The sequence below is a fragment of the Periplaneta americana genome, chromosome 10 (genome assembly GCF_040183065.1).
Source record: "Periplaneta americana isolate PAMFEO1 chromosome 10, P.americana_PAMFEO1_priV1, whole genome shotgun sequence".
NCBI lineage: Eukaryota > Metazoa > Arthropoda > Insecta > Blattodea > Blattidae > Periplaneta > Periplaneta americana.
The window spans coordinates 13035695-13060729 of record NC_091126.1 but is presented as its reverse complement, the minus strand read 5'-3'; the positions used below and the strand labels follow the sequence as shown (position 1 = coordinate 13060729).

At 34.7% G+C, this 25035-nt stretch overlaps 1 protein-coding gene across 31 annotated transcripts in view; it reads left to right on the top strand.

Annotated features, from left to right (window-relative positions):
* The window catches only part of LOC138707444 (titin homolog), a 421318-nt gene that overhangs the window by 330848 nt on the left and 65435 nt on the right, over positions 1-25035 (top strand). For 16 of the 31 annotated variants that reach the window (XM_069836869.1, XM_069836871.1, XM_069836899.1 and 13 more), the window contains 7 exons: positions 1798-1875; positions 3830-3937; positions 6052-6117; positions 6786-6881; positions 17402-17541; positions 19513-19613; positions 21985-22056. In XM_069836869.1, the coding sequence (XP_069692970.1) occupies positions 1798-1875; positions 3830-3937; positions 6052-6117; positions 6786-6881; positions 17402-17541; positions 19513-19613; positions 21985-22056 (661 nt within the window). The remainder of the gene's footprint in view (positions 1-1797; positions 1876-3829; positions 3938-6051; positions 6118-6785; positions 6882-17401; positions 17542-19512; positions 19614-21984; positions 22057-25035) is intronic. The other 15 variants (XM_069836891.1, XM_069836885.1, XM_069836879.1 and 12 more) reach the window with 8 other exon arrangements.

The window sequence follows — 25035 nt, the reverse complement described above, 5'->3', positions numbered from 1 at the left end:
ATATTTTAATGATAATGGCGATGATAATGATGTTGAAAATTACTATAACAATGATTGTAGCAACTTCTGTGGTCACTGATGATGGCACAGTAAGTTAAATAAGGAGTGCTGTTAGAAATTAATGATTTTATATTGTCTTTTTGGGATTATGTATTGGTAACTTCACCTGATTTTGCATTATGCACTGACACTGTAAGCATGTTGTTCTTATGTTGGCAATATTATAGAGGGTGGTAATTAATTCTATCAACAAAGGTTAGGATAAGATAAGAGGACCTTATTTCAGAGACTGTTGAGAGACCCATGGGTGGGGATGGCTGATTTAAATGTCTTGATGTAGCATACCTTTATGTTGGTCGTTCAAATAGGAAGGAAGAAAGTAATCTGTTGTCTATAAATGAATGAGTGAATAATAAAAGAAATTTACATTTCGCGTAATAAATACTCATACTTAGAGTAAAGAACAGTGTTTGCAGTGCTAAAACTGTCATTTCCAACGAATATTTTTTGTATGTATAGTAGATGTTTAAACACACGTTAATTTTCCTCCAAGCAAAGCATGCACCGATGTGCCATAGACTGCATTATTCTCCTAAAAACATCAGACATTGCAAAGATTTCACTATATGTACTACGGAATTTTCTTCAGAGTTCATGTGGGCATCATAAAATAATGGTTTCATATATACATCTTGATTACACAATTTTTAACACTATATCCCTTAATGATATCACGTGGGATAATTTCAGGTGAGCGTGACATCTTGACCTATCCAGTGATTGCATAATGTAGCATTAAGATTCTGATATACAACAAACTCAGTGAGAAGATGGCCTGGTGTGTCGAAATGAGGTGTCTCCGCCCATGGATTCTTAATAAACAGTATCTAAAATGAAGTCCTTTATCTTAACCCAATTTTTGTCGATATAATTATTTAACACTCTGTATATAATTGTTGAAGTTCATCATGGAAGTGAATTTTTGTGCAAATACAATATCGGTACTGATCTTTTTGCATATGGTGTTAGAATTGTTAGGGCATTGTATGTTGGGTGTCACAATTGAGTCTCTGTTTTGTTAAAATTGTGTCCCAGTTTTCATGTTTTTCCCCCCCTCTTGCTTTGATATTTTTGATAATGTAGAGTTATCTGGGGTAACTTTTTAACAACATTGTGTACAGCTTCTCAATTTCGTTTTAAGTGACTGGTTGTTCATCTGTTTGCAATATTTTTAGACAAGAAGTATAAAATTATAACATTGTACAGATATACTATAAACATATGGGTCCATTGCTTTGGAGTAATGGTCAGCTTGTCTGACCGTGGATGAGTGGGCTGGGGCAAGTTACCTGGTTAAGGTTTTCTCAGGGTTTTCCCTCAAACCATTAGTAGCAAATGCTAGGTAATTTTCGGCACTGGACCCTGTACTCATTGCTGGCATTATCACCTTCATTTCACTCAGATGCTAGATAACCATATCAGTTGATAAAACGTCATAAAATAAATCTATTAAAAGGCATATGGAAAACCAACCACTTGAAAAGAAATTCGGAAGTTGTAAATTTACCCTAACTGACTGTACTTAGAAAACATGGACTTAATGTTTTACACAGGCATTATCATTGTCATTATCATTGTTGTTCATTATAATGCCTAACAATACTTGGGATGGCATGGAATTAACATCCGTGAAAAGAGAGCAGAACAATTAACATAGAATTAGATTCATGTGTTGTGGTTTGGTGCTGTCTGTGTGTTTTGTGTGTAACTAACAAACGTTGTGACTAATCCTAACAGAGACGAAGCTTTGGTGACCTGAGCAGTCTGTGTGACAAAGAGGAAGGGGAAGAATCCGCCCCTATCAACGCGGAAATGGTGAGTTGTACGAACAATGGTTACGTGTTCTGTGTCTGGATATGTGTACTACAACATGAAGAGCAGATGAAGTGCAGTGAATGTACCGGTACCCGAAAGTTGCCCAGTATTCCGACAGTTGTAAATTTCACTATCAGACAGTCTTGTACAGATTCTTCAATGGTGTACATTGTTTTATATTTTCTGTACTACGTGTTTAATTATTTAGTAATAATTTTTCTCTCCCATTTTATCCTTAAAATTAAGTACTGCAGAAAATCGCAAATATAAGGAATCTTTTCAAAGGTGTTTTCGGGCTTACCTTGAGTTTTGAAAAAACTAGGAGCAATATTGTAAATGACATTGACGACAGTTTTTTCTTGGAAAGTATGTTGTCATAAGAGGGATGACTTCTGTTCAGCTTGTGAAGTAATGTTGTAATTTCAGCTAGATGTTATTGGAGCTTCTTAATTCCATTGCAACTATTGTCGTCAATGGGAGTACTCACTGCCTCTCTCACACACCCTCTTCTTTCTAAAATTAGGCAACAAAGTGATTTCCCTACTCCCACATCCAGTTGCTTCAAGTGAGATCCTAACCACCTCTTTCTTTACCTACGTGAAAAAAATAGACAGATATTTGTCGTTGCTCGTGCCCATTTAGGGTCAAGTCCATTTTGCGTATTCCACAGAGTAGGGGAGGAAGGAAATATTAAAATTTTACTAGAGAGAAATGAAAGAACATACTTCTAAGAAATTTAAAGAACGATGGAAACCAACATGTATAAACTATAAACTATATCTAGAATGACAACCAGATGAGAAAAAAGTGAAATTTAAGGAATTTCAAGGCATATAAATTTTATTCAAAATGTAAAATACTAATTTATTTGCATAAACTGTCATTGTATCTATATTTGGAGACATAAGTTGCAGTGTACAATGACTATCTTGTGCAAATTTTGAAATGAAAATGATTGTCTATTGTCAGCTAATAAAGTTTTTCATACAGAAAAACTTTTTCTACTATTACTGACAAAATGGAGGCAAATTTAAGATGAACTATATCACTTGACTGTAATTCTCTAGCTGTCTCTCTCACACACCCTCCTCTTTCTAAAATTAGGCAACAAAGTGATTTCCCTACTCCCACATCCAGTTGCTTCAAGTGAGATGCCTAACCACCTCTTTCTTTACCTATGTGAAAATAATAGACAGATATTTGTCGTTGCTCGTTCCCATTTAGGGTCAAGTCATTTTGCGCATTCCACAGAGTAGGGGAGGAAGGAAATATTAAAATTTTACTAGAGAGAAATGAAAGAACATACTTCTAAGAAATTTAGAGAATGATGGAAACCAACATTGGATATAGACAAGTGTACAAAAAACTTCAAAAGGTAAAAATAAGCTGAATATGACCAATAGATCATTAAAATATGCTCTATCAGGATAAAATTGTCAAATATGCTCTAACGATATACCTTAATTTAATTTTTTAAAAATATAAATTGGATTTCTGTATACTTTAGCAACTTCATAAAAAATATCCCAAATCATAAAAATCCTAGATCTATTAATCACAATATTTAAGGTCGGGCTAACACGAAACTTATAAAAATATACTCTAAAGTATATTTTGTCATTATAAAAACAAAAAAAAAAAAACAAAAAAAAAAACATTGCACAGACTGTCGGAAATAGTGCTACTTTCAAGCACTCTGGACGCTGCTGGCATACTGTTGGGTACATGTTGGATTCTATAACAGTCACATAAGGAGTGAACATTGTTAGCTTTAAGAATTGTGTACAACAGATTTATAAGTTTTCAGAGAATGCATTTTCTTTTGCACCTTGCTAGTGATGTCACCTTCCTCTAAAAGAGAGAGGTTATTAATTTTGTGGAAATGTTTCTGTTGTAATTGGTTGGACTTACTAACGCATGGACTTGGCTTTACTTCTATTACTGATCTGTGTAGAAAGCTCGCTCTCTGGCCGACTTGCACCGCATGTCAGAACCCTTGCATACTAACAGCATGGAGTCGAACAAGGAGCCAGTTCACACGGGTGTCTCTGTTAAAGCTCTCGTAAGTAGTGGCAGCTGATCTTACCCTTTCATTTCAAACTAAACTGTTGAACATGTTCCTGTGTTTCTTCTTTTCTTCTTCTTCTTTTCTTCATATAGATTGTACATAATAAATGTTATGCATCACTATTTCCTTCCATATGACTTAGGAACTGATTTGTACAGTATTTTAAGGCTTATGTACATATGCAAAACCAGCTTGGATTTCAAACACTTTCAACATAAAGTTGCGCTATAAAAATGCAATACACGTTTAACAACATTTTTATGGGTATTTAGTCTCGGGTCAGTGCTTACGTTGAAATTAATCAGTACAATTTTATTGAAGAATGAATGTGGAAAAGGGTGAAAGTTCCTCCATGGCCAATGTTTATTGTGTTCGTGGATTCTATTGAACATATCGTTGGGCGCAAAATGGGAAAAGTTGATAGTGCCATTCAGTTGAATAATTTTGCAAGATAGGGCAAGATGGAAATTTCTGAGTTCACAGCATGGGAAGGTGAATGTACCACGTGCGCATTGGCATATACATCAGGTACTGAAGGTAGTTAATGCTACAGCCAATGATCACTCTGAAAGGAACTAGTAATATGGTGTGATAACTGTGCTGGCCAAAATAAAAACAAAATCATGCTATTTGTTATGTTTTAACAGCAAAACATATCTCTGAGAAAGTGAAGATTAAATTCCTTATATCTGGACACAGTTACCTGTCATGTAGGAGGACCTTTGGATTGATTGAAAAAAGAAAAAAAAAAAAGACGGCAAAGTCTATGATACTTCTAGAGTTGAAATAATCCAGTGTGCTTGTATGAAAAGCTTGTTCAAAATAACAATACTGGGCCCTGGGGGCTTTCATGACATAAAATCAGTTGCTGATGAGTAGGCCTATCTGAATTACTTCGAAATTGGGGGAAAAGAAAGATGTCTTGGGTAAAAGTAAAACTCAGCTCGTCTCTCAGAAGATTCTAAAATACATTACAAGATATGAGGAATGTAGGCCTATCATTGTCTCTAGAGGAGCATAAAGCAAGATAAGTAAATAAAAGGAAAGGGATCTCTTAGCAGTGATTGACTACCTTTAGCCTAAATATTATGGGTTTTTATCGAGATCTGTGTGAATAAATTTAACATGAGTAACTTAGGTGTGTATGTTGGGTTTTATACTCTGGTGTGTTGAATTTGTGAAATGTCTTTTTCTCAGTAATATTGGAAATTAGTTCTGTGGAACTTTCAAATCTTTTCATCAACTTACCACATGATACTTTTGTTTTCAATGGCAACGTACAATTGAAACAAAAGTGTCAAATATGTTGTATAACAAAATATTCTAGAGACGTTTCTGAGCAGAATATATATATATTTTTCACAAAGTTATGGACTAATTACAATTTTGGAAGATCTTACTCAAATATGCCTAAGCTCACTGAAGAAGTTTGTTTGTGGCACTTTAACCCTTTCCCGTATTCACTCTTGAATATGCATTACCACATTTGAAATAAACATGAAGTTAACAAAATTAAATTTAAATTATTCTTGGATCCTTAAGGGATTTATGTAAAATCAAAGTGAATTTCTGGTTCTAGAATTTCGTGAGTTTCTGTACTGTGTACAGAGCTAAGTAATCCTCATCATGGAAGGCTAGAAAATGGGGATCTATTTGTTATATCCGTTATCAAGTAGTCTGTTAGTCGACTATTTTTAGTAACGAATGAAAGCGATAGGTTTCTGTTTTTTGCTTTCTCTGATGATGCAGCCAATACTATACGTAGCTCTGAAATATTGAATATTTCTGCATCGACCTAGGTATGACATGAAGCAAGAACCCAAAATTCTCATACAATGAACAACCTGACTGTTTCTCCCATTACTGACATTGTGTGTCTAATAAATTAATCAGTAAATATACGTATGTCTTGAATACGTTGTCAACAGCAGACAAGCCTTTCACCTTATCAGCAGTGATATAATTTGGAACTTTTGTGACCTTATCATTGTTAAGAAGCTTGTTAAATAGTGTTGCTTAACATACAATGATGGTATTTTTGCACATAATGAATGATTGTGCTTGAATTCTAATATGTATTTTCACTTTGGTATGTAATGCATGGATAGAGAGCCAGTTACTGCAACTTGGCCAACTTGCCTGTTCAGCCACTCTCTGAAAGCATACAGCAGCAGGTGAGATGCAGACATTTTGTAAGGAGGCTTTCACACATTTAGTAACGTTTCCTTCTCTTATGAGATTAATTTTGATATTCTTTCATTGCTCACAAAGAAAGAAGACATTTCCTTCTCTTTTGCCAATACAATCTTTACTGCTATGGCTGTACAATATTTAAAAGGCTTATTTCTGTTACTTTGATGTAGTTTGACAAATAAATCTGAAGACGAATTACAGAGTACTTTCCATCGAGCTAATTCTTTATTGCTGTGAAGAAGGAACTATAGTGTGGAAGAAACAGAATTAAAGCCACACAAATATTTATTAGAGTTCATAAATTGATTTTAAAATTCCATCAGGGTTTACGAGTCTGTTGGAATAAAGGATAGTATATTATGATTTTTGTGTTGTTTCACATTTTAAGACTTCCCTCTTTGATGGAATAGTTAATGCTAAGACATGTAAAAGTACTGTTCACACTTCAAATAAAATAATGTGACAGTGAATTTCACGCAAGTGATTATGGATGAAGTTCAGGAAAGTTTACGTATCATCAGTTAATTTCATTGTGGTAGTAACCATCAGGAGAAATGAATTTCAAAGAATGCTAACCTTTATTTTAATGTGAAACTTAGATATTTAGGAAAGTCACTAAGACGAGTTTATTTTCATTTTTATATTGCAGAAATCAAGTTTTTCAAAATTTGATCAACTGAGTAAGAAGACTGTACTCCATGTACGTTCTGTTGATGCCTCCAAAGTGCAGAAGCAATTCAATCAGGTGAGAATTGTTGTAGGTGACGTTTCGTGTAATTTCGTCTTGTCTAATACATGGTTCTTCTTGGCTAGGCTACATACTTTAGTGTTGTTATTTGGACTACAACTAGAGAGCATCTTACTTGAATCTCCATTATATCTCATTATGCCACCAGTCAACAACTGTGTAAGGCCTCATATACAACATGAACAAAGACTAACTTAGAGTTAGTGTAAAAATTAGTAGAGCATAACTTTGCCAACTTTTTTGAAGAAAATATGGAAGATTAAGGAATAGAATAAATTTCACATAGATTATGACAGATTATCCAGGTCAGTTACCAAAATGTAACTTCGACAATTATGCTTAAATCAAGAGTATATTGAGGCAGATAATTTTTCTTGTGAACACTGAAACTCATTTCTGGTAAATATTACCTTCTGCAGGGACTGCACATTTTAATGTATCTCTGGAACAACAAAATTCATCATATTATAAAACACATCATCTTCATTTACGGCAAAATTAAATGTTTGAAATAAAGATTTTTACATCATGCAAATATAAGAGAGAAAAATGCTCAAAAGGAATAATAATATGGGAGACAGGAGAATGTTAAAGAGTAGGGCGAAATGAGAGAGAGTTGTCCACCCTAGTGGAGAACTACACATCTGCATAAATATAAACGAATAATATTTACACCAAACATAACAAGTGTATAAATTGACAAATATTCTAATGCTATTAGGACTACACATCTCAACTTACCTTTTGCAATAAATCCATTGGATAACGAGGAATATGCAAAAGAAATGAAAATAATAACCATTGCTAACACTTGTATACACAATAATGGTTAAAATTATCCCAGTTGTCATAGCCATCATCGTCTTTGCTCAATTTGTTTTCATTTTTACCTTCTGCATTCGCCATTGTCTTTGCCTCTGCTGCCTCCATCTTCTCCTTCACATCTGCTTTTGCCTTTGCCAATTTCGCCTTTACTTCTGCCTATTTCATTGTTGCATCATCCTCTATGGTCTGGTGGTCACTATGATGTTGATCCAGGGTGATGCTAGGAGGCTAGTACCATAGAATTAAAGCACAGAAAAGAACTCTGTTCCTGACAGACCATATTTTTCGACCATCTCTTGCTTATGTTGAAAAATTTAGTACTGAAAAAAAATCTGTCATTCTAAGTCTTTAAATAAAATAATGCTGTTGTTACTACTGCCACTGCTGCTACCTTCCCCTCTCCTTTTTGATGTCTTTTTCTTTATCTTCTTCACTTTTATAATGTTGTATTTTCATGAATGCTATTATTGATATTAGTGTTGTAATGTTATTGTTGTTAATGCTGTTATTGCTGTATTATTGTTTTTAGTTTCAATGAAGGGAAGAGTATACCGGTACTGTAGTTATTAATGTGTTTACGATTTGTGTACGAAAGAACTGAATTTCTTCCAAATTATTCGATTGTATTTAGGAACACAGGTTTGTAAAAATTATCCTGTATTTGGAAATGGTTTGTTTTTATCTGAGTTATTTATTGTCATCCGTGGCTGGTAAACTTAAGATAGTAAAGATATCTCAACTTCATTTAATCCATGGATTGTATCCGAGAGAAAGGAACATACTTTCAAGTTTATAGCCTTCTTGCTGTAGCCTATAGCAAGACAATTCGCGGATGTATACATTTCAAAGTTTGGCGAAATGTAATAATTATTTCGTTTCCATGGAATTTTATTAAGTTTGTGAGGTTATTTTAACATTCCAGTTTTTAAATGAATTTGATGACATTTTTCTATAATGCATCCTCATGAATATTATATTGTCTCTGGCAGTCATCTGCAACGGGGTTTTGAAGACAATTCATTGCAGTAAACATACTTCATCATTATGACACAGCTTTTTAGCATCATTTGTGTTCAACAAGAATTCTTCCAAATATGGCAGACAAAAAAAAAAAAAACGAAGTTAGGAAATGGTCATTTCAAAATGTAACTACAAAAATATTACGAATTTGTGTGGCTTACTGAATGTGAAAAGAGAATGGTACCAAATTTTTCAGACTTTCAAGGTGACGAAGACTTAAGGATTTACAACTAAATGTATGCGTGTTGTCAGAGACAAGTTGCCACCTAACTCATATAAAATGACAAAAGTTTTCAAACGCGAAAGTCTAAGCAATTATGATTTTCAACTTAATAATATAATGCTTTTTCTTTCTTTTAATAAATAGGCAAATATGCCACTATATGCACTGTTGGACATGCAGGAATTAGTAAGTCTGAAATTCCTCATAAAGTAGGCTATGGACATTTCTATTGCTACAGCTTTTGACAACTTAGTAATTATCATTGCTACTACCTTCATCATCATTACTAGTATCATCATTACCATCATTGTCATTATGGTAAGCACAATTAGCTGTCATTGCAGTAAACAGCCTTGTTATCGCCATCATTGCCATAATCATGACCACCACTGTCAGTGTTATCATGTACTGTTATGAATATAATCATTGATATTCTCGTCTTCCCGCATTGCCGTAATCATTTTTGGTTGACATTAGCCTTTTGCCCATCTGTCTTTCTCCATTGTCGTCTGTTGGCTGCTGACAGTCCGTGTTGCCATAGTCAGGCCCATATTTATGCATGGGTCACATGGGCCCAGGCCTAGAATGGCAATTTCGTAGGGGCAGCAAAATTTTGAGAAAAGAAAACATCGAGCTGAAAAGAAATTTTCATAGGCTACTGTGCCTGCTTTAGGTAGTAGCATGTGTTAAATTGTTGTCGCATACCACATTTTTTACAGTTTAGTTGCTAAATGTTCGAGATTTGCATAAGTTAGTTGGTGTGGGACGCAACATTTTTTGGATCCAAGGGCATAAATGCAGGATTGGCAATAGTTTTTATTATCATGGTCCTTGCTGCTATTGACTTAGGTGGCGTAGTTTTTTAAAATATTCTTTGTTGCCTTGTTGCCACGGTCTTTGTTGTCACAGCCATTAACTTCGTCATACTCGTCGTCATTTTTATCATAGCCATTGTCGTTACCCTAATCTGTATTATAATAACCACCATCATCATCGTCTTCGTCGTTGTCATAGCAGTCATCTATATCATCATTACAGCGCTGGCCTTTGTTACCATAGCAGTGGCACTAGTTACCAGATAAATGGTCTATGTAATGGAAGCAGGAATAGTAACATTGGTCTCCCTTACCTGGTGGTCTCTATCATCACAGTGGTGGCCTTGTAGCAATTGTCTCTGTAATCACAAGAGTGTCTGTTTTATCGCAGTGGTGGCCCCATAGAAATGGCCTCTTTTATTGCAGTGATGGTATCATAGTGATAGATGAAATTATTGGGGATCATCAGTGCGGTTTTAGGCGTAATAGATCGACTATTGATCAGATTTTTTGTATTCGACAGATAATGGAGAAAAAATGGGAGTATAAGGGTACAGTACATCAGTTATTCATAGATTTCAAAAAGGCATATGACTCGGTTAAGAGGGAAGTATTACATGATATTCTTATTGAATTTGGTATTCCCAAGAAACTAGTTCGATTAATTAAAATGTGTCTCAGTGAACCATACAGCAGAGTCCGTATAGGTCAGTTTCTATCTGATGCTTTTCCAATTCACTGCGGGCTAAAGCAAGGAGATGCACTATCACCTTTACTTTTTAACTTCGCTTTAGAATATGCCATTAGGAAAGTTCAGGATAACAGGCAGGGTTTGGAATTGAACGGGTTACATCAGCTTCTTGTCTATGCGGATGACGTGAATATGTTAGGAGAAAATCCACAAACGATTAGGGAAAACATGGGAATTTTACTGGAAGCAAGTAAAACGATCGGTTTGGAAGTAAATCCCGAAAAGACAAAGTATATGATTATGTCTTGTGACCAGAATATTGTATGAAATGGAAATATAAAAATTGGAGATTTATCCTTCGAAGGGGTGGAAAAATTCAAATATCTTGGAGCAACACTAACAAATATAAATGGCACTCGGGAGGAAATTAAATGCAGAATAAATGTGGGAAATGCGTGTTATTATTCGGTTGAGAAGCTTTTATCATCTAGTCTGCTGTCAAAAAATCTGAAAGTTAGAATTTATAAAACAGTTATATTACCGGTTGTTCTGTATGGTTGTGAAACTTGGACTCTCACTCTGAGAGAGGAACAGAGATTAAGGGTGTTTGAGAATAAGGTGCTTAGGAAAATATTTGGGGCTAAGTGGGATGAAGTTACAGGAGAATGGAGAAAGTTACACAATGCAGAACTGCACGCATTGTATTCTTCACCTGACATAATTAGGAACACTAAATCCAGACATTTGAGATGGGCAGGGCATGTAGCACGTATGGGCAAATCCAGAAATGCATATAGAGTGTTAGTTGGGAGACCAGAGGGAAAGAGACCTTTGGGGAGGCCGAGACGTAAATGGGAAGATAATATTAAAATGGATTTGAGGGAGGTGGGATATGATGATAGAGACTGGATTAATCTTGCACAGGATAGGGACCGCTGGCGGGCTTATGTGAGGGCGGCAATGAACCTTCGGGTTCCTTAAAAGCCATTTGTAAGTAAGTAAGATATCATAGTGATGGCTTCTGTTATCACAGTAGTTGGCTTTGTTACACTGTAGTGGTGGCCTCTTATCGCAGCAGTGTCCTTGTAGCGGTTGTCTTTTGATATTGTAGTGGTGGTTTCCATTTCTAGTTCCTCTACTTATGCTCTCTTGTTACCATCTTTGTCATCTTCAATGTCATAGCCGTTGTTTTTGTCATCATAAAGCAATCTTCTTTAGCTGTTTTTTGTCTGTGTTATCATAGCCATTCTTTCGACTCCGTTAGTAAAACAATGTTGGCATCATTACCGCTGTCATCACCATCAGATGATCACTTTAGTCACCACCATTGTCACCGTGATTGGCGTTGCTATTGCCACTACCATTATTGTTTCTGCTGTCATGGCTGCTATACGCCACTAAAATCATTACCACTACTCCATTATACATAATCATAACCTTCAACACCGTGGCACCATTACTGTGAACGACTTGACATTATCATCATCGTATTGCTTGTCATTGTAATGATAATGCTATAACTCGACCGAGGTGAGTGGAGATGCGGGCGTAATGTGAACTATTGCGATGTCACTATACGAACGCAGGAGAAGTACAAGTGACGCTCTGGGCTGCAGGACTCCACTGGCCTTGGTCGAGTAATACCACAGTCTAGTATATACAGTCACGAAGCTTGAGTTGTGAGGGAATTAGGAACAAGAGATTGTACAGGTACTATTTTGCATTGTCTGTGATGAGGTAATAGTAGCGGTCCTAGTGGTTAGCAACTACCTATGGATGCATATTTACTACGTATTGAGCTTTGTGACTGTATATACTAGACTGTGGTAATACTATGATAGCATTAGCAACAGTAGTGTTTTTGATGATAAATACCACTCATTATTATTATTATTATTATTATTATTATTATTATTATTATTGTTATTATTATTATTATTATTGTTATTATTGTTATTGTTATTGTTGTTGTTGTTGTTGTTGTGGTTGTTATTATTATTGTTGTTATTGTTATGTTATTATTGTTGTTATTATTATTATTATTATTATTATTATTATTATTATTATTATTATTATTATTATTATTATTAAAAGACTATGATAATCATGATTATAATAATGACAGTGATTATGGTTAGGACGATGGTGATATCAAGTTGGTGGTAGTAATAATGATGATTGAGATGATATTGACTGCGTTAATTTTTGTTGTTGTGGTAGCTGTTGTGATGAAAACAGTGGTGCCAACGATAACAACAGTTTTGGCTGTAGTGGTGCTGGTGAAATAATTGCTGTTGCTATTGTACTTGTTACAGCTGTAGTTGTAGCAGTAAGCAGTACAAATATCTTACAAATGATTTTGCTCTTACATAATGTAGTATTACTTATTTTAATTACTTGTTAATTATTATTTAGATTTTCAGTAACATCATTATGCCTAAAATCATTGCTTCAGTTACCGTACTGTATGTACTCACATAGTTTTCACTGATGTAGTTTTTTTGCTACGTATTTATGAAGTATGTTTTGTAAAAGTAACTTGAACAATTTTTGTATGTCACATTCTGTTTTTTACAAATATCTGTTGGCTGAATCACTGTTGCTTGATACTGTATTCATGAAATTTTGAATGGTACAAATGTGTGATTAGTAGTCGTGAAATGATAATATATTTTTACAAAGAGTAACAGCTATTTCTTACCAATTCATACACTGGAATCTTATGAGTCACTGTTCTTAACATAGTGCTTAAATTGAATTGGCTGATAATTACTGCAATGTCCATCATGCAGGCCATCCCCTTCATGGATTGAACTCTTACTATCATTTAACGACAAAATGACTTTGTTTGTTGACTACGAAGTTACTGCTACTACATGGAAGAAAAGACAGACTAATAATTAATTTTCTGAAATAGGAGCATGCATATAGCTTTAATTTTCATGAATATATTTAAATTAATTTTTTGCAGCACTATTTCTGTAGCTGTTTATTAAATAGAATGAAAACATGTAAGCTGTATCTGAACTTAGAAACTTATATAACTAATTACTTAGTTATACTGGGTGTTCATTTCAAAGTGTGTCATGACGTCACTGTTGTGAGTCAGCGATTTGAAGCGAGTTTCAGCTTTTATGTCAGAGAAGTTGTCTATATTCAAGGCGTTCAATCTGAACTTGAGAATGTGTACGGTATAACTTGAACGTCGTAGCAACAGATGGCGGTCTGTATGGTCTGTGTGCTACCATAACCTCTTTCGAACTGTGTTTTGCGCGGCCAAGTCGTGCGCAGGGTTTTTGTTATCATCAGTTGCGTATGGCAACATTCCACAATACAAATCAAATGCTCCATGTCCATGTTGATCGTCGAAGTTAATGTCAACAAATACGTAAGTAATCGAATTAACCCTCTCCCCATATCCCGACAGTAAGAAAAAACTCACCTCAGTACATGTTTCGAAACAGTTCACATTCCTGCCACTACTGGCGTTACCGTACGTATCGGTAAGTACTCTTCAGAATGAACGCCATACTTGCTAGGCAACTTCTCTTGCAGATAAGTAATACACCTCTGCGAAAGTGTAGGAAGATTGAATTCTCTAGGCTCATTGACTAGCCACGTGACGGCATACAGCGAGCCATGACACACTTTGAACTGAACACCCAGTAGAGTTGATAATAGTTCCTTCGAATGAAATGTAGACTCAGATTTCAATGCATTTTTTCAAAACATGTAAGTATATACATACACTATATACGTGCCATAGAATCAGATAGGTCTAGAAATAGCCCCCTCCAACATTAAAGTAATGGTCCCAAAAGTGTACTAGTCTTTTGATACCAGCTGCAAAGGAGCTCGCTGGTTGCTTTGAAGACACTGTTCCATGGCATCTTTCACTTCCTGATTGGAGTTGAACCTAAATTCTTCAAACACCTCTTCATTGGTCAAAGAATGGAATTCACAGTATGAGAAATTGGGACTGTAAGACGAGTGTTCCAGTGTCTCCCATCTGAATTGTTGCAGTGTGTGACCATGGCATTAGCAACATCAGGTATAGCGTTGTCATGAAGAACAACTCCCTGAGATGAGTTTCCTTGATGCTTGGTCCTCATAGCTCCAACAGATAGGAATTGAGTCACATCCTGTTGTGCGTGCCTGGATGTAAACATGCGCAACCTTTTTTCACTTTCTGTGCTTCTGTTCTTACCACACATATCAAGGACACTGACACTAACACAGCTATACACCAGTATCAACCTGTACAGTGGCGCTATGACCTTTCACAATTTGACAATGTTGCCACGCCAGCTTATGTTTCATTTGAAGGAACGAGATGTTTATTTGAGTAATAAGAATGAAAGTAAATTCCTGGATGCATTTTTTTACATGATTTAGTTGTATTTTAATACATTACAACATTTTGATAATTTTAGCGTAAGTAGTACCTCCATTATGTTGACCTGAAAGCAATAACAAACCTAAGAGTAATTTCATTTTGTATGATTTTTCCGATAAGCAAGTAGTAACAATATATTAAATTGAAATGAGCCGTGTATGCTTATCTAGTTTTATATAAATTGATTATAACATGAACGTTTTCGGCACTGATGTGCCATTTTCAAATGTATGAAAGTTTGCCTAATTACATATTCAAATAGATCCACATGGACTGTGTGAGTGAGACATATAATGTATACCCTTGATTATTTGAACATAACATGAGAAACAATTTTATATAGACTATTACACTCTTACTACATCATACTACTTTTTACCAATAAAACAGTACGAAAGGACTTATTTCAACCAATCTTGGCTGCTTATCGCACAATTTTATCGCGTCCCTAGCATTTGTTTAATTTTATCGCGTCCCTAGCATTTGTTTCTTTCTTTGCCAACATTTGAAACTGCGCTGGTCTGGACGTCAAAAAAAATATATATATATGTATACTACATCTCGCCAAAATGTAAAAAAAAAAAAAAAAAAAAAAAAAAAAAAATTGTACAACATTGTAAAAATTGTAGAAAATTACTAAATTGTAAAACTATAAAAATTTGTAAAAATTGTAATTGTAATAATGTAAAATGTTGACATGTTCCACATCTTAAAGCTTCATTGCTCATGTAAGATCTATGGAATAAAATAAATGAATGAATGAATGAATGAATGAATGAATGAATAAAATTACAAACCACTCCAGTTGATGCACAGCAGTTTCAAATATGACTCGCATTGGCATTCAAGAACAAGAATTAATAAAAATCACTGATCATACCTATGCATCTTCTGAAATCCGATTTACAAATAAATGAAGAGCACCATTCGGAAATCCTGAATAAGTTGAATACGCCATGTAGGCCTAAATCAACAAGTTCCACTTCTATTACACACACGTCCAATATAACATCAATTGGACCACCAACCACATTCAAATTTGAAAATTGTACATTCAATAATTATTCCTTTTAAAATTATTCATGTTTATTTTTTATGTCATCGTCGTTAATTAAAACTTTTCTAACACTTGTGTACAGTATATTAGTTAGGTTATGTTATAGCTTCTGCTATATGATATTATGGATAGTCACGTATCAGAGATTGTTTAATATTAAGATTTATTGAAAATCATCTGTCAAGTGACGTTGATTACTGGGATTCGGATAATTGAAGTGGAATCCAACTGTTTTAATAATAAAAATGAAACTGAATCAACAAAGCCTTCTTGACTAGTAACATTGTCATCGTGTATATAGATCTAGAACTTCTCGACGCGAAGGCATTGCTCACTACTGCATTCTAGCATACATCTAGCGTAATATTTGTAATGTTGAGATGGTGCAATAATACATTTGAAGACAGTATTTTCGTAAGTCAATTAATGTTTTATTGTATTGGAGTACTTCGTTACCTACTTCTAATCTTTATATACTTTCTTCTAATCGTGTAATAGTCAATTAAATCCCACTCGAGTTTTGATTTTCTCTAGATAAATCAAAACGTCTGGTGAGATTACTGTTGATAATTAAAAACACTCATTATTACTAACAATAAAACCTATTAACTAATTGGTCTTCTACTATATTGTCCATATCTTGTAGAACACTATGGTTAGCTTGGACGTTATTCTGTCAAATTCAAGAACCTTGGTGTAACAACAAAGCATAAGACAGGTCAATAATGATTTTAACATTTTAACATTTTACATCATGTGCAATTTAATAATATTTTAACAACTGAATAACTGAATTTGACAGAATAACGTCAAGCTAACCATAGTGTTCTAAAAGATATGGACAATATAGTAGAAGACCAATTAGTTAATAGGTTTTATTGTTAGTAATAATGAGTGTTTTGAATTATCTATATAAAATTGTTTCTCATGTTATGTTCAAATAATCAAGGGTATACATTATATGTCTCACTCACACAGTCCATGTGGATCTATTTGAATATGTAATTAGGCAAACTTTCATACAGTTGAAAATGGCACATCAGTGCCGAAAACGTTCATGTTATAGTTAATTTATATAAAACTAGATAAGCATAGATGGCTCATTTCAATTTAATATATTATTAAAACCTAAGAGTGCCTAATTCTTGAAGATAACAAGCACCGTCTCTTATTTTGCTGTCAGCATACTCTTGCAGATTGTTAGGTGTTGTATTGGTAGAGCCTAAAGGAAATTACGATCTGGATAGATTTTATGTAGCACCTATCAAACTGCAGAGCAATCAGGCAGGTTCTTCTCTTTGCTTTGACTTTTATCAGTTGAATCAATCAAAGTGTAATGCTACCCGTACCCCATCCACTACTTTCAGTGTCAACATTATTGAAACAAGGGTTCTACCTCTCTCAAACATTAGTAAATTCGTTTTCGTGAGGTGATCGCACGGCACCTTGAATTTCTTCCAGGTTTTTAATGTATTTTGTTTTGTTTCTAGACTGCAGAAGTATCTCCCGAACAGACTAGCAACTGTAGGTCGTGTGGAAAGCAAGTGTTCCAAATGGAACAGGTGAAGGCAGAACGAGCTGTTTGGCATAAAAATTGCTTTCGGTGCAAGGAATGCAACAAGCAGCTCACGTGAGTAGCATTGAAACAGTTTATTTTTTGGAATTGCTACACATCCTGTATTCAGTAGGAATTTCCTATCTAAGTCTTGGGATATTGGTCGTGAAACATTTTATTTTTAGATTAGGATGTCTGTCATAAGGTGAAAGGTTAACTTCATATATTACACACGTCATTTCCACAAATATGAGATTGGACCTACTTTGTGAGACAGAATAAGGGACAGGAACATGCAAACACTCTTTATCGTGTAACTAACCTAATTAATCCAAAGAAAATATAAATTAATTTGAATTACATCACACATATTTTCATATTATGGATTCATGTGGGGGATAAAATTTAATATTTTTTGTCACTTTCTATATTTTTTGAAAAAAGTTCTTATTTATTGTAACATGAATGAAGGAATACTTGCAAAACATAGAAAAATTAATTTAAATAAGAAGTTCTGTGTAATTAAATCAGATGTTTGCTTCTAGCAGAAGTAAATTTGAAACTGATAAACTTAACCTGGAGACTTGCTAATTTCGTAAACTTTGATATATTATTGTATTCGTCAGGAGTGTATGCAAGGGGAGGGGTTACCAGGTTTGAGCCCACCCCTTGAACTTAAAAAGAAATTACATATTTACATTTAAGTATTCTTTTATCTTGTGTACATAGAAACGAAGTAGTGCAGCCAAGTTCGATGATATCACTCCTTAGGACCAGCTCACCTAACAAGTGAACTCTACTGAGCCAAGCCCTGTCAATCAGGAGGCCCTTGCCCTTATGGGATCTAGCAGGCTAAATTTATTTATTTATTTATTTATTATTATTCTTTTATCTATAATCGTTTTCCCTTATCTAATTTTATACTGTCAGAGTAATAAAATGCACATGGACATAAGACGTAGTCCTCATACCCCTCCTTTAATATAACACCTGTGCTTGGTGTTATGGCACGTTCAAATTGTAACAATGCTATTTTTATTATAGAGAGCCCTAGCACCTGGTACCGACCTTATAATAAAATGAAGCCAATACAGTATGAAATCTAACTTGTGAAACATATTTAAAAGGTTGTTTTGACAGTTCTGCAATGCAGATGTTAAATATTGTGCATTGTCGAGTTTAAACTCAATTTAAGAGTGATATTCACCCATTCGTTAGTTTGAGTTCTGATTTGATTGTGAAACGTTCGTTTAGCATTTTGTGCATTTGAGAGTTCATATTTTTAATATAAATAAATATACCGTAACTTAATAATAATAATAATAATAATAATAATAATAATAATAATAATAATAATAATCCGTGGCGCTACAGCCCGTGAAGGGCCTACTAGACCGACCAGCCGGCTGCTGGCCTCACGCCCACATGCCGAAGCAGAGGTGGACGATCATCCAACCAGAATGGAGGTATCGTGTGGTTAGCACGATGATCCCCCCAGCCGTTATAGCTGGTATTCGCAACCGGATTTCGCTACCTATCGTAGCTCCCCAAGTGCATCACGATGCTGGGTGGGCACCGGTCCCATACACTGGCCGAAATTTCATGAGAAAATTTCTTCCCCCATGAGGACTCGAACCAGCGTGCATTCCGTAACGCGAGTCCTAGGCGGGATGCCTTAGACCGTGACGCCACGGCGCGGGACAATAATAATAATAATAATAATAATAATAATAATACACAACATTAAAATACCGGTACTGATAATGTATTCTTGGTATTCTTGAACAAGAGACACGGGACACTTATCTTAGGTACAGGACTGTCCCTTAAAATGAACAGCTTGTTTGTAAAAAATAAAATGCTTCCACTCCTTGTTTTCTACAGATGAATATTAGCCAAAACTGTAATAATTATGCGAAGAGAAGCAGTTAATCTCAATTTGCCTCTTGTTTCTTGTAAGGAAAGTACCGATAGTGAGAAAATAATAAATACTAACGGTTGCTGTGAATGGCCACAAGATTGTGTTCGGTTTTGTATCTGTTTCAGCGTTGACATCTACAGCAGTCACGAAGGTCAGCTCTACTGCAAACCTCACTTTAGAGAACTCTTCAAACCTAAAGCTGTTGTGGACGAAGATATTGAACCACGTAAGCACATTCAGAACTCAGACATTTACCTCATTCATTAATCTATACTTTACATTGATGAATAATTTCTGGTACTCAAATTTAACATTTTAATGAAAAATTTCTGGTGTTTAAATTTAACAATTAGCATTTAGGACCAGAGTCTTCACATATGTCAAGCTACAACGTTTTTATTGTATGACTAATTGAGATATTAAAAAAAAAAGTTTTTTTTTTTTTTTTGTAATTCAAGAATCATTGGGGTCGAGTAGATTATTAGACCTTTTAATATTACACAAGTTTTCGAATTGGTCAGAGTACTCTGGACAGGGATCTGACATCAGTGAAGTGCCTAAGTCCCTTACTGCCGTAGGCCTATAGTGCTGAGTTGGGCAGAAAAAAATATAATATTGCAGTATTAGAAGTTCACCAAATTAAATGACAACTAAGAATGAATGTAATCTTCATCTTACGATGTTTGGTGACGTATACATGTCCGTTGATGTGACATATTAATGAATTTAAATACTATTATAGTCACAATCATGCCATGGTATGAAAGAAAAATTTCACAACCTCGAGCGGGAATCGAACCTGCGACTTCCTGTTCCCCGGTCAGGCGCTCTACCACTGAGCTATCGAGTTCGTCTCACGCCAGTGGTAGAGCGCCTGACCGGAGAACAGGAAGTCGCAGGTTCGATTCCCGCTCGAAGTTGTGAAATTTTTCTTTCATACCATGGCATGATTGTGACTATAATAGTATTTAAATTCATTAATATGTCACATCAACGGACGTGTATATGTCACCAAACATCGTAAGATGAAGATTACATTTGTAAAAGTTTCTTTCAACCCATAAGCAGTGCTGACTAGATCAGACGCTATGGACAGTACTCTATAACAGAGTCGCCAGTATGAAAGGATAATTCCAAGCCTTTGGCATGAGACGAACTCGATAGCTCAGTGGTAGAGCGCCTGACTGGAGAACAGGAAGTCGCAGGTTCGATTCCCGCTCGAGGTTGTGAAATTTTTCTTTCATACCATGGCATGATTGTGACTATAATAGTATTTAAATTCATTCAATAAGAATGAATTAGTAGAATCAGGTTTATTGACTTCAGGTTCAAAATTTTAAGAAGAGTGAATAACCTTAATGTACGTGTATTTGTACATACATGATTTGAAATGAAGACAAGTATATTTTGATAATATTTGGCTTTCAGACTGATGGTCGGAGTAGGTATTTCAATATTTATGGATTATTAGTTGCTGTTAAAAATCCCGAGTTCCTTAGTTTTGAAATAGTGGACTTACATTTTTTGACGAAATTTAATAATTGCTACTATATTACCATTAATAATATGGGATACACTTGACAATTACGTCTCCACTCTTAATCTAAATGCATTAATCATATATACCATATGTACCTCCTTATTTCTATAGAAAAGTTGTTATTATTGCACTTATTTAGGGAGCAGGAAGAATGGGTTGAATAGCTTTAGACTACTGGTAACTATTAACGAAATTCTTGGAAAAATATTGTTGTACAAAAATAAGATTCAATATTAAACATAACATATTTATTCTACATAAGAATAAAGCCACGCACAGAATATATTTCAGAGTTATAAATGTAGGCTAATCAGGTCAGTGTCATGTTCAAATAAAACTATAAAATACATAAAACTCGGTAAAAAATAACATATTCAAAATTAAACAAATTATACTTATTAGCTTAGTATAGGACACAACTAATCATGTATTCTATTCAAAATTGATATAATTTAAGATCTGTCTTATGTCTGTTTATCAGAAACTCGAAATATTTGTTTTGTTTCATTGTTTTTCAATGCAACTTAAATTTATATTATTTTCATGTTAATTTGTACCTAACTTGCAGTCAGAATTATAACTACTATATGGGTAGAAAGTGATATTTTGACTTCTGTTGATAATTGTTTGACGAACAATTTTACTATTATTTACTTTTAGATTTAGAGACATTTACACTTCAAGTGACAATGGAATAAATTTGAGTTCAAATTGTGGACTAACACTAAAGGGAATAGAACTATTGTAATTAATTGTAATTGAAATTTGTGCACTGTTTTATAGAAAATATAAACAAGTGTTTGATAGAAGATTAAAAAAATAGAATTTAGAATTGTGTTTGTCTTATTACTGCATCGAGTTTCTGCCATATTGAAATTTGAGTGTACTTGTTGTAGAGCCAAACTTGGAGTGTCTCATTATGATCGTGAACAATTACATCTTTGAATTCATTCATAGGTTGCGAAGTTTAGCAATGAAAGCTTTGTGTAAATGTCTTAAACATTCTTTTAGTTTGACGGTATAACTTACTTACGAGTCTGGATTCTGTACCTTATAGCCCGGCTACGAAAACCAGAATTGATCATCCGTGAAAATCAACCAATTGAATTGCCTCCAGAAGTAGTAAGAGGTATGAGTTTTGACCTACAGTCACTCACAGTGCATGACATTGTACTTACTAATGAACTAACACCTCCTTGTGTGTTAACACGACAGCAGATTCATGTAATCACTGTGGAAACAGACAGATTATCTGTGAATGGGAAGGGTTAGATTAGTTATTGATTTAACAGAAGTGAATTGTTTTTAGAAGTTTGTATTGTTGATCCTCTTTTGATAAAGTTAATCGGAATAAATTACTTCATATTTTGGCAGATGATCAAGTACCTCAACAGATTATACAAAATATTTACAATATATATAAAACAACCATCATAGCAATTCGAAGCAACAATAAACTTTCACAATGGCGACCTATTTATAGTGGAGTACGACAAGGCTGTGGCCTTTCACCACTTCTGTTTATTATATATATAAATAGAATCATTCAAGATTGGCGACAGACACGCCATGGATTTATTCCAATTAATCGAAATTTGCAGCTTGATGCTTTACTTTTCGCTGATGATTTAGTTCTCATGGCATCAACTGAAGATGATTTACAATATTCAGTACACAATTTAAATATGGTCAGTGAAAAATATAACATGGAAATTAATATTGAAAAATCGAAAATCATGTCACTTTGTGTGAAATTCCCTGTACCAAGCAAAATCTGTTTGAATAATAAAATAATAGAAAGAGTAAATGCCTTCACTTATCTTGGCTATACACTATCACCTTGTGATGAAGTAGATATTGCTGAAAAAATATGTAAATATAATAAAACAATGGGGATCATTAATAAAATCATGAAACCTTCACTAGTACAAAGAGACACAAGAATAGGCTTGTATAAAACCTTAGCACAGCCAGTATTAAGCTATGGTAGCGAAGCGTGGACTGTGAAGAATAAATATGTCAGTAGAATAACAGCAAGTGAGATGAGGTTTATGAAAGCAACAGCTGGATATACTCGCTGGGATCATAAAAAAAAATGAGGACATAATGCAAAAACTTCAAATAGAACCCATTATGCAGTTCATCAGCAAATATCAACTTCAGTGGAAGGGTCATCTCGAACGAATGAATCGATGCAGAATTCCAGAAGCACTGTTTCATTACCGTCCATATGGCAAAAGATCTCTAGGCCGTCCAAAGAAGAGATGGAATGAAAATTCTAGTTTGAGACCGTAACAGGCCACTTGGCCTCATACTTGTTAGGAGGAAGATGATGAATGATGATGATGATGATGATGATGATGATGATTTGTTGATCCTGTAATGCCAGTACCGGTAGCTATTAGTAGGATGAACTGTCTGAAGTAGGGAAGAAGAAATGACTTTCACACGTGGCCTGCTCGAGAGATGTTACTGGAAATCAGAAAATATGTTGATCATGAAAAATTGTGTCGCAGTTAGGTGCTGCTTATTAAATTGCTATGAAATTAATTCATTTAGTTGCGCTAAATATTAACGAAGAATTTATAAGTGGTTTCTTTTGAGCTTTGCAGTGGTTCTCCAGGTTAGACAGTGGAGTAGTTTCAAAAGGCTTAATCCAAAATGTGTTGGCAAATGACGAGTCAAACCTAAAGAACTGGCGCTGTTGCCATCTCTTCGCACTACAGTTCGCAAGCAGATTGCCAGCTACCACAGATCACGTGTTTGAATATCATGGCACTGCATATTATGTCCAGTGACAGAAGCCTTTAAAAAAGACGAACCAAATTCAATTGCAGTGTCTCTTGATAACCACTTAAACAGTAACTTGTGCATGTAGACCTAATACTTTCGGCTTCTTTAGGTACTATTAGATAAAGACTGGAAGATTTAAACTTCGTAATGTTGTAAACATGCAAAACACGTTTTCTCAACTGCAATGTGCACCACGCCTACCGTACCCAAATATAGTAGATGCCATTTTTATCTTACAGTGCAGTCTTAGTAATGAGACGATGTTGCTTGATACTGAGTTTTAAACTTGTTCATACAGACACTGTTATAGGTCACTTATCACAATATTCCAAAACAAAAATGACCTACCAAGTAAGATGGCTCGGTGATAAAACACTGTATTCGCATTCAGAAGATACCAAGTTCAGATGCTGGGGTTGGCGAAAATAATTATGTTTTTTGTGATTTCCTTGATCCCACCCCCAATGCAAGTGAAGATAAAATACTGATCTGCGAGACTTGAATTCATAATTGTACAGTTGCTGGTAGATGATGACAAAATGGAAACTCAGTGCATCAGTAATGTAGGCAGACAGTCGTGTTATGACATCGGAGTGAAAGTATTAATTTCTGCAACACACTTCTGTCTCCCATTGATAATTTGAATATGAATTTCAAAGTCATATACAGTGATGGACTCAAGGAAGGGACACAGTGAGATTTGTTAGAGATGAGACCTCTATTTCTTATTCACACTGAATAAATTTTGGCTTTATTTACACTCCCTAAAAAATTTGAGATGCATGGCTAGATGAAATGTGGTTGTGAAGTGAACCTGTTAATTCATGTTCTGTACATAACTAAGAATCTTGCTTGGTATGTACCTAGGTCTAAATTAAGTGCTATATAATGCTCTCTAATGCTAATTTGCATGATGAAAGCAAATGAATATTATCATGAAAATCAGTGGCGAAGTTAAGGTGTAAATACTGGGTAGGTTGAAAAAATTTGCCTACCTTGTATCTTTTTGTACAGCAGGCATTTATCGGCTTTTCTATCAAAATTTTTGTGACACAGATCCCACAACAAGATGATGATCACTCATTTTCACCCCCAAACAGAATACAGGTAGAACAATATAACTTATTTGTCTCGGAGCACCCTGTTAGCCAAAGATATTTCTTATACAGTAAAACCCCGATAAGACGCTGTTCAAGGGACCGGGTATAAACCGCGTATTAACCGGGACCGCGTATTAGGCGGATATACTAATTTTGGCTTATATACAGTATATATAAGTATTTTTCTTTATTGAAATACATGATTCATGAAAGGT